General features: G+C 41.4%; 1 protein-coding gene across 9 annotated transcripts in view; it reads left to right on the forward strand.

Annotated features, from left to right (window-relative positions):
- utrn (utrophin) overlaps nt 1-15,009 on the forward strand; it is a 242,331-nt gene that overhangs the window by 187,722 nt on the left and 39,600 nt on the right. For all 9 annotated transcript variants that reach the window (XM_036147379.1, XM_036147378.1, XM_036147377.1 and 6 more), the window contains 5 exons: nt 680-881; nt 3,009-3,094; nt 4,482-4,639; nt 9,250-9,416; nt 12,755-12,866. In XM_036147379.1, coding sequence (XP_036003272.1) covers nt 680-881; nt 3,009-3,094; nt 4,482-4,639; nt 9,250-9,416; nt 12,755-12,866 — 725 coding nt within the window. The remainder of the gene's footprint in view (nt 1-679; nt 882-3,008; nt 3,095-4,481; nt 4,640-9,249; nt 9,417-12,754; nt 12,867-15,009) is intronic.

The raw sequence follows: 15,009 nt of genomic DNA on the forward strand, positions 1-15,009 counted from the left end.
ATGGTCTGGTGTGAGATCAGGCAGCTGTCTGCTTTGGATCTAGTGCTCAGCTGTAAGCTGGTCTGCCTGTTAGATGTTCTTTTTTCCCCTTCTTAATGTTCGAAACCCAAAAATGAGATGGAGAACATGATAGAGCTATGAGATATTGATTTAACAATAATGGTCTTATTTTTGTCTGTGGACAAGGAGCCAACAAATTAAATTAAAAAGCTGACTGCTACATTAACTGCCTCATTTGTCTGCCCTTTAGATTTCTTTCATATTAACATTTTATTGCTCGGATTTATCCGTTCTTTGTATTCCCAGCAGAAGCTCACACTGACTTGTTTTGAACTACTTCAGTTAAAACGTCCTTTGAATTTGTAGGGTTTTTTTTCTTCTGTGTCTCCATTAATGGTGCATGGCGTTTTCTGTTCTTGTTCTTTTCAGTTTAGATTTGTTGTAATTCTTGTAATCTGAGCTGGTGCTGAAAGCTCAGTGGAAAAAGTCACAAAGGTTACTAATGGTTCTTTTTTTTCCTCCAATTCTTCCTCTGTCCCTCTCTCTTTGTCATTGTTAACCTTCCTCCTCTCACATCCCCTTGACTTTCACTTATTTCTCCTGATGCCCCTGATTCTCCTTCATCCCCCACGCCCCCTCTTCCCACCACTGCTCTGTCCTGATCTTTTTCTTTCTGCAGTGGACCTGCTGGATCTCAGCGTTGCCCAGAACACCTTTGAGCAGCACAAACTCACCAACAATAGCCACCTGCTCTCCGTCCCAGACATCATCAACTGCCTGACGTCCATCTACGACGGCCTGGAGCAGGGGCACAAGGACCTGGTCAACGTGCCGCTCTGCGTCGACATGTGTCTCAACTGGCTGCTCAATGTTTATGACACGTACGTATGAAATCTGTTGCAGCGTCTTGTGAAAAGCATTTACACACCTTAAACTTTGGTCTGTCACACTGCCGCCCCAAATTACGGCGGTGAATGATCAAAATGTGGAGAGGGATAATGCGGTTTTGAAGCCTTCTTTACCAATGACAATCTGAAAAGTGTGGGGCACGTTTATTTAAGGCCCCTTTACTTTGACACCTCTAAAGAAATATAAAGTGAAACAAAATGCCGTCAGCATTCCCCTAATTGTTTAATTTATTCTCAGGAAAAATACAGATGTTCTGTGAAAACCTAAAACGTTGTTAGGTTTTAGTGAACAGCGTCCCGTGGACCAAGGATCTCAGTAGACGGATCATAAAAGTTGAAAGATAAAGTTGAGGAGAACTTTAAAGCAGGAATAGGTTATAAAGTGATTTCTCCAGCTTATAGCAGCTCCAGAGCACTATTCAAGCTGTCATCAGAAAATACGAAGAGCATGGCATGACCTCAAATAAAAAAATAAATTGACAGGTTGACAGCTCAACTATTACTGGTGCACTCAACAAATCTGGCCTTTATAGAAGATTGACAAGAGGAAAGACAGCAAATAAAGAAAGCCATACCGAAAAACTCCAGACATCACATTAAGTCGGGGATAAATCTGTGTGATAAATCTGGGACGAAATGTTGTTTCGTTTTAGAAATGAAGGCATTGATTTTGAACTTTAATTGGTGCTCAATCAAAGCTCAAAATCTGCCCGACAACCTGTGAAGAATATCAAAAGCAGTGTGAAATATTCTCTGTGAAAGCCTTTGCTGGGGGGGCTCCTGCTGCAACAGACATCACACTTTTATTGTCTTTTGCCCAGCCGCGAGGGGCAATAGTGCTACATTATATCTATAATATATTTGTTCTGTCCATCTCCTCCTCTGCCTTATGTCATTATCCAGCTCTAATAAAAAAAAAAAAAAAAAACTCATGCTAGGACCTTGCTAATCTGTTTTATTTACTCGTTTTTATGTGTCCTGTCACAGCATCTCAGGCATACCATATAAATAATCCGGCGGCCCATTTGTGCCGGGGCAGTTTGCCTCCACAAAAAAAAAAAAGATACCTGGAGATGGTCTCTTAACAGCTTGATTAACTTTATGAAATCAGCTTGACATCTGGCATCAGAGTAGACGGGTAGCGTTAATGAAATATAAACCTGCGTTTGCATGACCTTCTCCTTCCCCATATTGATGAGCTGATGTGTCTGTCACATTTACGCAGAAGCAATGAGCCTTACAGGCTGGCATCTATTGTGCACGATTTACTATCATATTCAGCTTGTGCACTTTTGTCTTGAAGCTGCAGAGTCCGTCTCAGGCTTTAAACACAACAACCCCTAAGTAAAACACGGTGATGCTGTGAGGATGGTTTTCTTCTGCAGGGACTGAGAAGCTGGTCCGTGTTGAAAGGGAGATAGTTGAGGGATGATAGTTGAGGACAATGCGGTCCTGGAAGAAAACCGGTTGCCCCTTCCAGCGGGGCAACGACATAAAACATTCTTCAAAGCTCGATGATACATTTTTCAGGAGGAGAATGGATGAAAGGTTCCAAAACTGGAAGAGACGTATTCACTTTGTGGCGTTCTGTCAGATAAAATGACATAGAAATACATTTAGGTTTGAGGTTGTAACACGTCAAAATGGGAATATTTCAAGGGCTATGGATCCTTCCTACAGGCATTCTATATATCCAGGGACAAGCATAGGTTTTGCATATGCTAAATTATTGTGGCATTGTCTGTACGTGTATGCACACACACACCATCATGCGCCCTGGTTGGCAGTAAAATACACGGTTACTCAATGTGTTTATTGAGAGCTGACATTCGCATTCTAATTGGCATGGACACGTCATCATCTGTGTATAATTAGGTGTGTCTACATGCTGTAAGCCAGCATCGTTTCTGGTGTAAACATTGTTTGAGGGCAAACAGAAAATGGAATTAGACTCAAATATGCACACACACACAAATACACACACAAGCACCCAATGATTTCCTGTTACTTCTAATCCATGCATTAAACATTGTTGATCCAGAGAAGCGTGCACTAAAAATAAGAGCCAACAAACTCTTGTGTTGATTTCTCCGTCTGCAGTGGTCGGAGTGGGAAGATCCGCGTCCTCTCCATGAAGATCGGCTTGCTGTCTCTCTCCAAGGGACACCTGGAAGAGAAGTATAAATGTGAGTGAGAGCGAGTGGGTGATGTTGCACTTACGGGTGCACAGATGCTCCAAAACACACCGCCGTCCCTGCTCTCCCCTACGCAAATCAGTCTGCGCCCACGCCGCTTGACTACAGCTGTAATCCTGGTAGTATTAATCAAACACCACAGTGAGGAGGAGAGAGAAGAAAAAAAAAAAGCGTCGGAGAATAGTTTGTCTAATTGGATGAGAGACCTCCTACATTCCCCCCTGTTCTTGATTTAATTCTGCTGTCTGATTTCTTTTTGAGGATTAGAGAGTGTGAGCATTGGCTTGCTGCACTGGGAGAGGACTTGTCAGTCTGGCTTCCTGCTCTTTGTCTCTGCCGCCGTATCTCCCGCCGTCTGTCTCCTCTCCCTGTCACAGCCTGCTCCATTGTTCATCCGTCTAACAGTTCCTCTTTCTTTATTGTCCTATCTTACTTATCCTCGCTTCCCTCCTGTTCTTCCTATTCCTCTCCCTTTCTCTTGCCATTGGCGTGAACCCCATCCCCGAGCCTATTCGTTCCACTGGCAGTTCCTATTAGCTTGAGGAGGGTATCAAGCACGGTTGATTGCGTTCTTCCCCCTTTTACTTTGGAGTTTCATTTACTGTCAATCCCTCGCATTTTGCTCTCACTGCGTTGCACGAATCCCCAACCAGGTGGTTGTGCCATTTGACACTCTTGGCAACGGTTGCTAAATGTCATTGCGGAAAGTCCTCCATCACAGCCGTGGGTGTTGATCGTTCAGTTGTCTTGAGAGCCGACTGAAACAAAGGTCCGCAAGTAGGTCACAAATACATGTAATTGCATGTGCGGACATGTGCGCACAGCCCATGCTCAGCCAGAGCTGGCATCGGAGCCGAGCTGCTCGAGGAGATCAAAGGCAGCCGCGAACGGAGCGGAAGGAGCTGTAACGCCGTCCTCCCTTTCTCTGGATTACCCTCTGCCCTCTTGGCTGATTTTTGTGGATTATCTTTGTGATGTTTCATGACTTTATCAAAAAAAAAAAAAAAGCACATGACAAGTGTCACCAGGTAGGCATCCTTATCCAGTGAGTCTCTGTCAGTCTCCATGAAGTGCAGCACAGTTGGAGCCAGAGGAGGAGAGATTAGCAGCCTGGCATTGAAAAACCAAAGACGGAGAGATTAAAATGAATCTGTTGCTCTGGTGCTTTCGGTGTCCTCTCTATCGGCTCCTACCTGCGTGCACGCATACTTTACAACAACCTCCCACTTGCAGCTGTAGCATCACTCCCTTCTCGCTCCGTATCTATTTATAACCGCGTGTTTCTTCCCGATGTCACCCACATTCTCTGACTTTTCCCTCTCACTCCCTCGTCTTATGTCCTCTCTTTTTGTTCGCGCTCCGCCGCACTCCTCCACAGATCTCTTCAGCCAGGTGGCGTCAGCCGGTGACACGTGCGACCAGAGGCAGCTCGGTCTGCTGCTCCACGAAGCCATCCAGATTCCCAGGCAGCTGGGGGAGGTGGCGGCGTTCGGGGGTTCCAACATCGAGCCGAGCGTCCGCAGCTGCTTCCAGCACGTAAGGCGGCATGAAGATGGCCTCAAGCACCTCTTCCAATAGCCCTGCATCAGGATTTTATTCCTTTGACCTTGATCAAGTTTTGTCACATTACACCTCCAAATACTTGTGATTAAATTTTCAATTCAATTCAATTCAATTTTATTTATATAGCGCCAAATCATGAAACATGTCATCTCAAGGCACTTTACAAAGTCAAAATCAATCAGATTATACAGATTGGGTCAGATTATACAGATTGGTCAAAAATTTTCTATATAAGGGAATCAGTTGATTGCATCAAAGTCCCGACAAGCAGCATTCACTCCTGGAGAACCGTAGAGCCACAGGGAGAGTCGTCTGCATTGTACATGGCTTTGCTTCAATCCCTCATACTGAGCAAGCATGAAGCGACAGTGGGAATAAAAACTCCCCATTAACGGGAAGGAAAACCTCCGGCAGAACCAGGCTCAGTATGAACGGTCATCTGCCTCGACCGACTGGGGTTACAGAAGACAGAGCAGAGACACAACAAGAGAGACAAAAAAGCACAGAAGCACACATTGATCCAGTAATCTGTTCTACATTAGATGGTAGTAGCGGGTGAGCCGTCTTCTCTGGATGATGTCACAGTTAATAGATCTATTTTATTGGGATTTTTTTTTTTTTTTTTACAAACTAGCACATAGTTGTGAAGCAAAAGGATGCTTAGTTTCACATTTTCCACAAATACAAATCTAAAAAGTGTGGCGCGCACTTTTATTTAACTCTCTTCTGACGCCCCTAAATGAAAAGCAGTTCAACAAATTGCCTTTAGAAGTGACCTAAATAGAAATATGGTCCACTTGTGTGGAATTTAATCTTAGTTTGGATACAGATGTTTTGTCAAGGAGCACTTTGTTCGAGAACATTAGAACGAGCAGCATCACGAAAGCCAGGGAACACAGCTGATAGGTCTGGGATTAAGTTGTTAGCCGATACAACAATATCCCAATTTTTACGCGTCTTCTGGAGTTCAGTTCCATCCGTCATCTGAAGATGAAAAGCGCACGGCACAGCTTCAAACCTCACAAGACATGATGATCCACCCGAACTGACAGGCCTGGTAAGGGGACCATCAATCAGAGAAGCAGCCAAGAGACCTGTGGTAACTCTGATGCTGAGATGCACAACTCAGGGGGAATCTGTTGACAGGACAACTATTAGTAGTGTCCTTAACACGTCTGCCTAGTACGGGGGAGCAGGAGGAACAAAGCCACTCTCATGGCTTTTCTCACTGCGAAGGAAACTCCTTTGCTGTTTGTGCAAAGGCGTGAAAGATGAGGCGGTGGTAGGATGAGAGACATTTAAGTCGTTGGTCAGCATGCACGATGCCGTGGGTGTTGGACACGAGTACCACAACACATCACCCTGAGGATAATGGCCCAGTGGCAGCATCGTCCATTTTTCATCAGCAGGGACAGGGTGGGGCTGGTAAGAGTTGATGGAAAGATGGATTAAGCCAAATTTCAGGTTCAAACCATATGAATGCTTTTGCAAATAACTATAAAAGTCAGAGTAATATGTACACACAGACAAGTTTACTGGCAAGTGTTTTTCCTTCTAAAATTATTTGCACTTTGTCATGTAAAAGAAGAGTTGTGCAAGCCTTTGATCAAAACTTTTTTTTGTAAAATTAATAAATGTTATGAGCTATTTTATGAAGAAGCTAACCATAAAGACCGCTTTTTATAGAAAAACAGTATAGTTGCTTTTCTTTTGAATGTAAGTGATATGGTTTGAAAAGCTGGCAGAAATGTGAAATATAACTTAGCATAAAAAAAGCCTTCATCATATCATTGGCTTTACACTTTTACCTTTTAAAAAAAAAAGATAAAGCATGCTTTTCTGAGGAAGGCAGTGTTTTGGACATGGGAATATTATGTTCCTTTAGCTGTACCACTTTAGGGACTTTTTTATCATCACATTGCTGATCTTTTTTAAGCAACCCTGTTTTCATTAACAAGCCATTGACTCTTCCATGAAAAGTAGCCGCTGTCTTGACACCGACTCTTTGCTGACTGTCCCGAGCTTCCTTGCTCAGGTTTAATTTTAGATTTCATTTTAGACTTTACTATCGTTTAATGATGTTGCTTTTCCGCAGGGATTCGCTGTTTGACGGTGTTTGCTGTTTCCTCCCTGCCTCGTGCTTTAATAGTCATAAAAAAAGAGACAGACAGTAAAATCAGTCTTATAAATTTGACTGATTCCCTCCACTGCGACCCCGAAAGTAGCAGAGGGAGGCAGATTTTCACTTGCAAAAAAACCCAGCAAAACAAAAAATCTCTCCCTCCCGCAGCTCCTTGTCGATGTTGCTTTAACGCACACGTGGACCTAGATGGGTTGAGCACGCTTGAGTACGCAAACATGCACATGTACACAAACAAATTGCTCCCGCGCTTGGTCATGAATCTCTGTGTCAGCTGTAGTTCAGCTCCTCATTAATCATTCAAACGTCCAACAATGTTTTGGCAGGCCATACCAGAAAAATAACACGCTATCTCCCAGTAAGCCACCTTGCACAAACAAGGTTCAGGCTTTGTGCATCTTTTGTGCTCCGGTTTGTCTGGCCAGTGACTCTGCGGCACCCCGAAGTCCATCCGCTTTAACGGCTCTGTGATGAAGGAGTCACATGCCGTAAATTTAGCCTCCTTCGCTGTCATTTTGCCGCGTTACTTCATTTCTCCATCTATCTCTCCGTCCACTCATCCTTTTCAGCCTGGCAGTAATTATCTGTAAGTGCCATAATTCTGCAGTTCGATTCCGGGAAGAAAAGACAGAAAGCAAAGATGAGACTAATGTGCCTGATGGGAGAGACAGTAAGATTGTGTTGGGAAAGGTCAGCGATAGGGTGAAGAGTTTAATGATGATCTGAGATGTCAGCAGACTGCAGAATATAATATATCCGAGGTAATCTTCTCTCTTAATCCGAGGGTTAAAGTCTCCTTCACGCTTTGGGAAAATGATCAAAAGAAACTTTCTTAACAGGCAACATGACCGATGACACATAACAAAATTCATTCACAGGCTTCTTTAATGTCTTTTTTTTTTTTTAAGTAGTCTGGTGCAAAGTTGGAGATCATATACCAGAAACGACACTTTTTAAAAAAATACTTTCAGAGGTAGTATTTTTAAAGTATTTTAAATACAGTGAACAAATACATGTACCTAGTGTTGTACTCTCCAGTCACCTTTAGGCACTCTGTCCAAGATGCTGACATCGGTCACATTTCCTTTATTATGAACAGGCACAGAACCGCTTTCTTCCAGGGGCCTTCAAAGCTAATTCCTAAATAGCCTTTTTTTCTAGTTGTACTTGAATCTTTCTCAGATATTTATGCGAATATGATATGTGAAGGTTTTCAAATATAAGTGATCATTTTCTGCAGTAAATGCATGAAAATTTCCTTTTTTTAAATCCCAGATTAAATTTCACTAATGACGTTCTCAGTTACCTTTACTGATCAGAGTCAGATATCATTTCAGTTAATAATAATAATAATAATAATAATAATAATAATAATAATAATACGCATGTCTTAAGGATATTTGTATAAGTACTTAAAATATCTATTTTTAAATGGCATCCATCTTTTCTCTCTGGGAATATTCATTTATTACATTAATCTTAGGACTGCTTGTGCATCTTTGAGTTTTGACAGACAGCATGGATTTATTTGTCGAGGTAAATGCTAATAAAGCTGAGATGCTGTGTGGGCTTTTACACGATAAGCTCTTTATGTGGATCAGGCGAACAGGAACATCCTGTTCCTCTTTGATAATTCACTTCTCTTATTTGCCGATGTCTTCTGCCCTTTGCTTCCCTCGCCGCCCTTTTTGCGTCTCAGGGATGATGGAAAGGTCGCCTTTCATTTGTTTAGACGTAATGACAGCCGTGTCGAAGTTGCTAGATTATCTAATGGGGCTCATTATTACGTGCAGTTAAAAATATTTTCTTAACACTGCGGGGTAATGGTTGCCAGTGAATGCAAGTGACAGCCACTGAATAACAACACAAATAACTATTTTTTTGCAGTTTAAGGTGATTGGGAATGGAGAATAGAAAAAGAAATGCCATCTCTCTGAATACTTCCAACAATAAACATATTGCTGTAAACGGGTCAAGTTTAGTCCTGCATGTAAGAGCAGGCGTTTGGGGATTTTTCATGGTCAGAGCCTCATAGCTGCTGAGTAACAATGCAGCTACAGGACCTGCAGGACAAGGACGGTGGGGATGATCAATCAATGTTTGTTATAAGACATTTCCACATGTATTAGAAGCTCGTAAAAGCTATTCAGTCTCGGGTCAAGACTCAAAGCCAGAACAAGACTGAGACTTTGAATTTCAATATATATGGTGATCTTAAAGTTGTCTCCGTGTTTATTAGGAGTTTAGCAAAGAGTTACAGCATTTACTGGATGTGCATGTTTTTTTTTTTTCTCTCTCATGCTGCAAAAGTGCCCTTAGAGTTTATCACCTGGCTTTGTTGAAGTTTTATTGAAACTATAAACTTCACACGGTTGATAAACTTTTTTGCTTTACGGGCTCCTGGCTCCTAATTCTCCTTACCGCGTGTGCTTATCCTGAACAGGTAAACAACAAGGTGGAGCTGGAGCCTCGGCAGTTTGTGGACTGGATGCGTCTGGAGCCCCAGTCCATGGTCTGGCTTCCTGTCCTGCACCGGGTGGCCGCGGCCGAGACGGCGAAGCATCAGGCCAAGTGCAACATCTGCAAAGAGTGTCCTATTGTGGGTTTCAGGTAAGGACTCATGCTCTGTTGGGTAAATGGTAAAGCAAAAAAAAAAAAAAGACGAGTGATTAAGTCTGCAGCTTGTAACGGGGTACGTGCTTCTTACACATAATGTGACATTCTTGTGGGTTGTTCTCTTTTGAACAAAAAGGGCAGATCTGCTCTGGAGGGCAGACATTTCACTAAATGTCAGCAGCTGATATACTACTGAGTAAATACCACCAGTAGGTTTGTAATGAAGCCCAAACGCATGCTCGAAAAAACAACAACAACAACGGTCGCCAATAAACAAATAAAACGACTCAGCTTTCTCAAAGTTTACAAAAGAGAGCCTTATAAACTCCTAACAAGCTTCCGCGTGCCTCTGACGCCGCAACGGCTTCAGCTTGTGCCCGACAGATTACTGTCGCGCCGGTAAATAAAGTTCAACCGTTTTGATGAGCTCATAGACCAATTCCAGTTTTGCCGTGTCCAGTCAAGAGGGAAGGGGTCTCTTCACGCCTGAAGTCGAGCAGAGTGGCAGAATTCTCCTCTGGAGATCGGCTGCTTCGCAAGCAGAAAGAGAAACACGTCCAGACGTTTGATGAAGCACACATCTCCCAAGTTCTGTCATTGATCGATGAGAGCGAGCGATGGTGGGAAGGAAAGGCAGATAGCAAAAATGAAAAAGGAAGGAAAATGCATAGCAGGCATATTGTGTGGTCTGAAGACGACGCCAATCACGGAACGTTTTTTTTTTTTTGTTCTTCTTTTAGGTAGCTCAATTTTTTTTAAAAAACAATTTAGATTAAATGCTTTATATGGGTGTTTGGGCCTTTCAGATTGGATGAGATATTTTCTGTAATAGATTTTAGGAAAAGTGAAGAGTTGTAAAAGGGAATTTAGTAATCCAGCCCACATGCCAGAGATTCAAACTCTCAATGAATTTGAATCAAATGTTTCAGTCTGCATTGCAGGACAACAGGTTTTATTGCACATCTACTACTCTTTTTTATAAGGTTGCTTTAAGACAGTGATTACTTCTTAAAGTACCTTTAGAGAATACCCCAAGCTTTAATAGATGTAGCTAGGTGCAAACACTTAAAGCTAATGCATTTGAGAAAGGGTCACCAGTTATGTTTATATTGGATAAAAGCCTTTAAAATCCTTGAGGTGATTTAGATTTACACATCTCTTAAGTGTAAGATTGTGCTATGATATATTTATGCTAAAATAAGTCCTGTGTTTATTTAAAATGAATATAAAAATAAAATAATAATATTGGATATAGATAAAAATTAATACATGAAAAGCATAAAAAAGTTATATTTGAAGGGTTGTATTGGATTTTTTGTTTCTAAACTACATTTAAAAATGGCTTAGAGATTTGTTAAGTGAAAAAAGTTTATCAAGAGAATAATTTAAATTTGATTTATAAGGTCAGTCTTAAGACCATTAATTCTCACGTTCACTATATAAAAAAACTTGCTTCATATTTACTAAGTTGTGATGACGTTAGGGTAAAAGTAAATAAATCATTCATGCTATGAGTTCTAATTTAAAGCAGCTTAGGGGTTAATTATACCCATTTCCAAACTTACATTTATAACCGTTTTAACATTTTTTATCTGCTTTGATCTACGCAGCGACCTTTGGGCCAGATGTCTAAGGTTTTAAGTCAAAAACTGATGGGTTTCTTTCTTGTTTTAAAAAGAAAGATCCCTTCAATACTTGAAAGTGTTTTCATTAATTTAGTTCAAAATAAAAATGTGTATAAAACTGCATAACTTCTGCTATAAAATGTTGTTAGAGATTATGAGACTGGACTGCAAAGTTGCTTGCCATGGAAATTACAGATAAACTGAATCTGAAGGCAAAGTGTCAGACATACTTAGACTGGACAGAAAGACTGTTATGGGTGTTACGTGTCAGCAGCGACGTCTGCATTACTGCCTGATCTTCTCTACCAACGTGACCGCTGACATCATACTGCGTACGCCCCTGAATGGGTGGGCACATGCTTCCTTTATAAGGTCTATGTGGGAGAACTAAGGGGGTTTGAAGAGTCTTTTTGTTACTACAGAATTCTACGATGCAAACACCACATTATCAGATAAAGGAGGAGAAGAGGTCAATAGTCTGAACAATGTTAAACCATTATTCACCTAGTGTGACACTGTTTGCACACAAGGTGACGCTCTGAGGGGATCTAATGCCAGTTTTAAGAGCCTGGTTGGACCTGTTGAAATGACGGCTCTTATGAAGGATATAGCATGAATACTGGCTCTACAAGTTGACCATTGGGCTTGGCGTATACTCCCTGCTCCCAATTTATATTGTTGTCGGGTTTATTGGAAAACCTGAAATGTGGACTGCCGATTTAAAATCAATCAAGGGGTCGTTCGGCCTCCTCCGTGTCATGAAACCCAGCCGAGATGGCAGTAGCTTGGTCTGGAGTGCTTTAGATAGTATCTTAATCTACTTATTTTCTGTGGTGACACTTTCCTAATCTAACGAAATGTACCTTGGAGAGAAGTATGTAGCAAGGTGGTCCCGTTGCAATGCATCCACTGTTTTTACATCCCTACCAGCACTTTGAATCGTCTTATTACTGAAAAGAGCTACAGTATATAAATAAACGTGCCTTACCTCAAACCTTTGATGAGGAGCGCTTTGCAAAATGGCTTTTTTATGAAGTTGTTTTCAAATGTTTGCGGGTTTCCTCCTAAAAAAGAGCAGCGAAAACCGATTCGATAATTAACCGGGATTGTTTGGTAGATAAACTACTTAATTCTGGACCACCTCCTCACCTCCTGAGTGAAGGTGACTTAACGCCCTCTCCTCATAGTAATATGGTTCTTGTCAGGATGTAATGGTGTATTTGACTTAGTGCGGTTGTGTGCACTGTTGCGTCCTTTGATGTATAGCTCTCTTTTGCAGCTCATCAGTCAGCTAACCTTGGGGAGAGCTGGAGAGGGGAGAAAGATAAAAGACTTAAGCTATTATGTCTGAATGGCTCCTGTCTCAATTTAGCTGTTAAATAGCAGACTTGCCACAGCTGCTGCTGAGGACAACATCCCCGCAGCTGTTTGTCAGACTGTTGTGTTCGGATGGAAATCCAGCAGTCTGTCATACCGTCAGCACATAGTTTGCGTGCATCTGTGAACACGTGCTTGACGGAGTGACAGCGGGAACCGACAGCTCTCCAGACGACGAGTCACGTTGTAGGGCCAGTGGTACCTGTTGGTTTTTGCGTTCGCAGAACGGCAATGCCCGGAGGATGTGAAAGTGACATTTGGTGACAGTACTTCCTAACCCAACTTTCCTCACTTTTTTTCCCCCTCTTCTTCTCTCCATTTTCCACGTAGGTATCGCAGTTTGAAGCATTTCAACTACGACGTGTGTCAGAGCTGCTTCTTTTCTGGGCGTACCGCCAAGGGCCACAAGCTCAACTACCCCATGGTTGAATACTGCACGCCGGTGAGGAAGAAGCACACAGCCTCCCCTCGCACGTCTCCGCACACTTTGCTCGCTAGCTTATGTCATATCTCCTTCCCACACGCTCATACACTCCAATTAACCATTAAATGAATCCAGTCAAATTCACACTTTTTAGCCTCTGATAACCTTCTTGCTCATCTTAATGTCAAATTAGATACAGTCTTCCAACCAATGAATATTAATCCCCCTATTATACAGAGAGAGAGACTGCTGAACTGCCACGGCACCGAATTTTCAATCATATTCAGTGTTAATTTTTGCAGTATCATTCAACACACGCTGTTACCTCATTTGCTTGTAGTGTTTAGGTTAAAGTTTCTTTTTTTTGACTAGTTTTAAGTTTTTATTAAGAATGAGCTGCTCTCAAAGCTCTCTGCATCAGCTGAAACAATGTTCAGTCCAGTGGGAAGTCTGTGGAAAAAAACTGTTTGTGGAACTTGGCTGCAAGGGTCTTCCTCCAACCACAAAACCGCCTCAGTCATGGTGGGAAAACAGAGGAGCTGGCTCGCAGTCTGCCTTCCTGTTCATCCCAAAGGTGTAGGAAGTGTTGTGTGCAGACAGGAAAACCAATTTCTTGTTGTACTTCTCTCTTCTGGATTGGGACATTGTCTTATTGAAACAAGGGCGATGCAGACAAAGCTTTCCCTTGTTTAAACAATGCATCAGTGAGCCTGTTTCTCCTCGAGCGCCAGTTTAGTTTCTTTATTTCTAACATCATTCTGTGCCTGAAACATCGGATAATTATAAAGAAGATTTTTTTTAATAAACGTATAGAAAAGTGCTGGCTTTGGATATCTATGAGACCTTATAGAATTACACATAATAAGAGGTGAGGGTGCGTAGTCGCTAACCCGTTTTGAAAATGTGGGACAATTTGATTGTAGGGACTTCCTGTTCATAAAGTTATGGAATATGTTTGTTTCAAACCTTTGTTCCCTATCTTACTTTCTTAAAAACAAGAATCTTTAAAATTTGTGTTGTGAAAAAAGCATTTTTACACTTACAGATTTCTTCAGTTTTTTTGTGGTCAGACTTAAATGTTTTAGAAAAGAAAACACATTTTAATCTTGGACAAAGACGCCCCCTAGATCTAATAACTGCTTGTTCTACCCTTGAAGGCAATGACTCAGTAGGTTTTGTGGATGACTGGGAATGAGTCTTTTATATTACTCTTGGTGGCTTTTGGCCAACTATTCTTTCCAGGTTTGTTTTATTTCAGTAACATTTGAAGGTTTTCAAGTATAAAAATCAACATCACAGGTGGATTTAAGCTTGGACTTTGACTAGGCCAAGCCAAAAACCTTCATTTAGTTTTTTTTTTAACCATTTAGAGGTGGACTTGCAATTGTGTTTTTGATTATTGTACTGCTGGATGACCCAACTCAGTCTGAGCTAAAGGTCACAACCATGGATTTTCCATTGGAGAGCAGAATTCATTCTTCAATCTGTTTGTACCGCGAGCTGTCCAGAACCTGAAGCAGCAAAGTAGCCACAGATCACAACACTACTACCACCATGTAGGAATACATGACAAAAGAAACTGTCATCTGAACGCTGCATTGTTAGTGGTTTAAAAGAAAAAAACGAATTTAATGTCCTTGGCTTTTCTAACTTGGTTTTTCAGTTGCTGTGAAAATACGGGTGCATTTTTTGTGTAGTTTTTTATGTTTTTTTGTTTCAAACTAACCATTTTCAGTGACTAGCATCATTAGTAATAGGAACTGTTAACTTTAGTCTCTGTGTGTGTTACCTAGAGTTGGTCGACACCTATTTAAATTCTGAGATTTTCAAAGGCTGCCATTATTGCCAGTTAGGTTCTCATATGGGAGACTGAAGTCAAAAGCTCAAAAAAATAAGACAGAGACACTTTTCTGTAATACGTTCACCCTTACTGTAATACCCTGAAGTTTCAGTCTCTGTTTAAACTTGGAAAGTCTGAGTTAAAATGGCATTAAATTTCTCTTTTGGATAACTTGGGTTTCAGTATGATTTAATTTGATTGAATCGAAACAATAAGTACATTCCTCCATTATAACAAACTTCCTTTTAAATGGCTTCTTAAACCTTCTGTGCTTCATTCGACCTCAGTGATTGTCGAAATTGCTAATGCTGAACCTTTTTC

Source organism: Fundulus heteroclitus, chromosome 15 (genome assembly GCF_011125445.2).
Source record: "Fundulus heteroclitus isolate FHET01 chromosome 15, MU-UCD_Fhet_4.1, whole genome shotgun sequence".
In the NCBI taxonomy this organism is placed as follows: Eukaryota; Metazoa; Chordata; class Actinopteri; order Cyprinodontiformes; family Fundulidae; genus Fundulus; species Fundulus heteroclitus.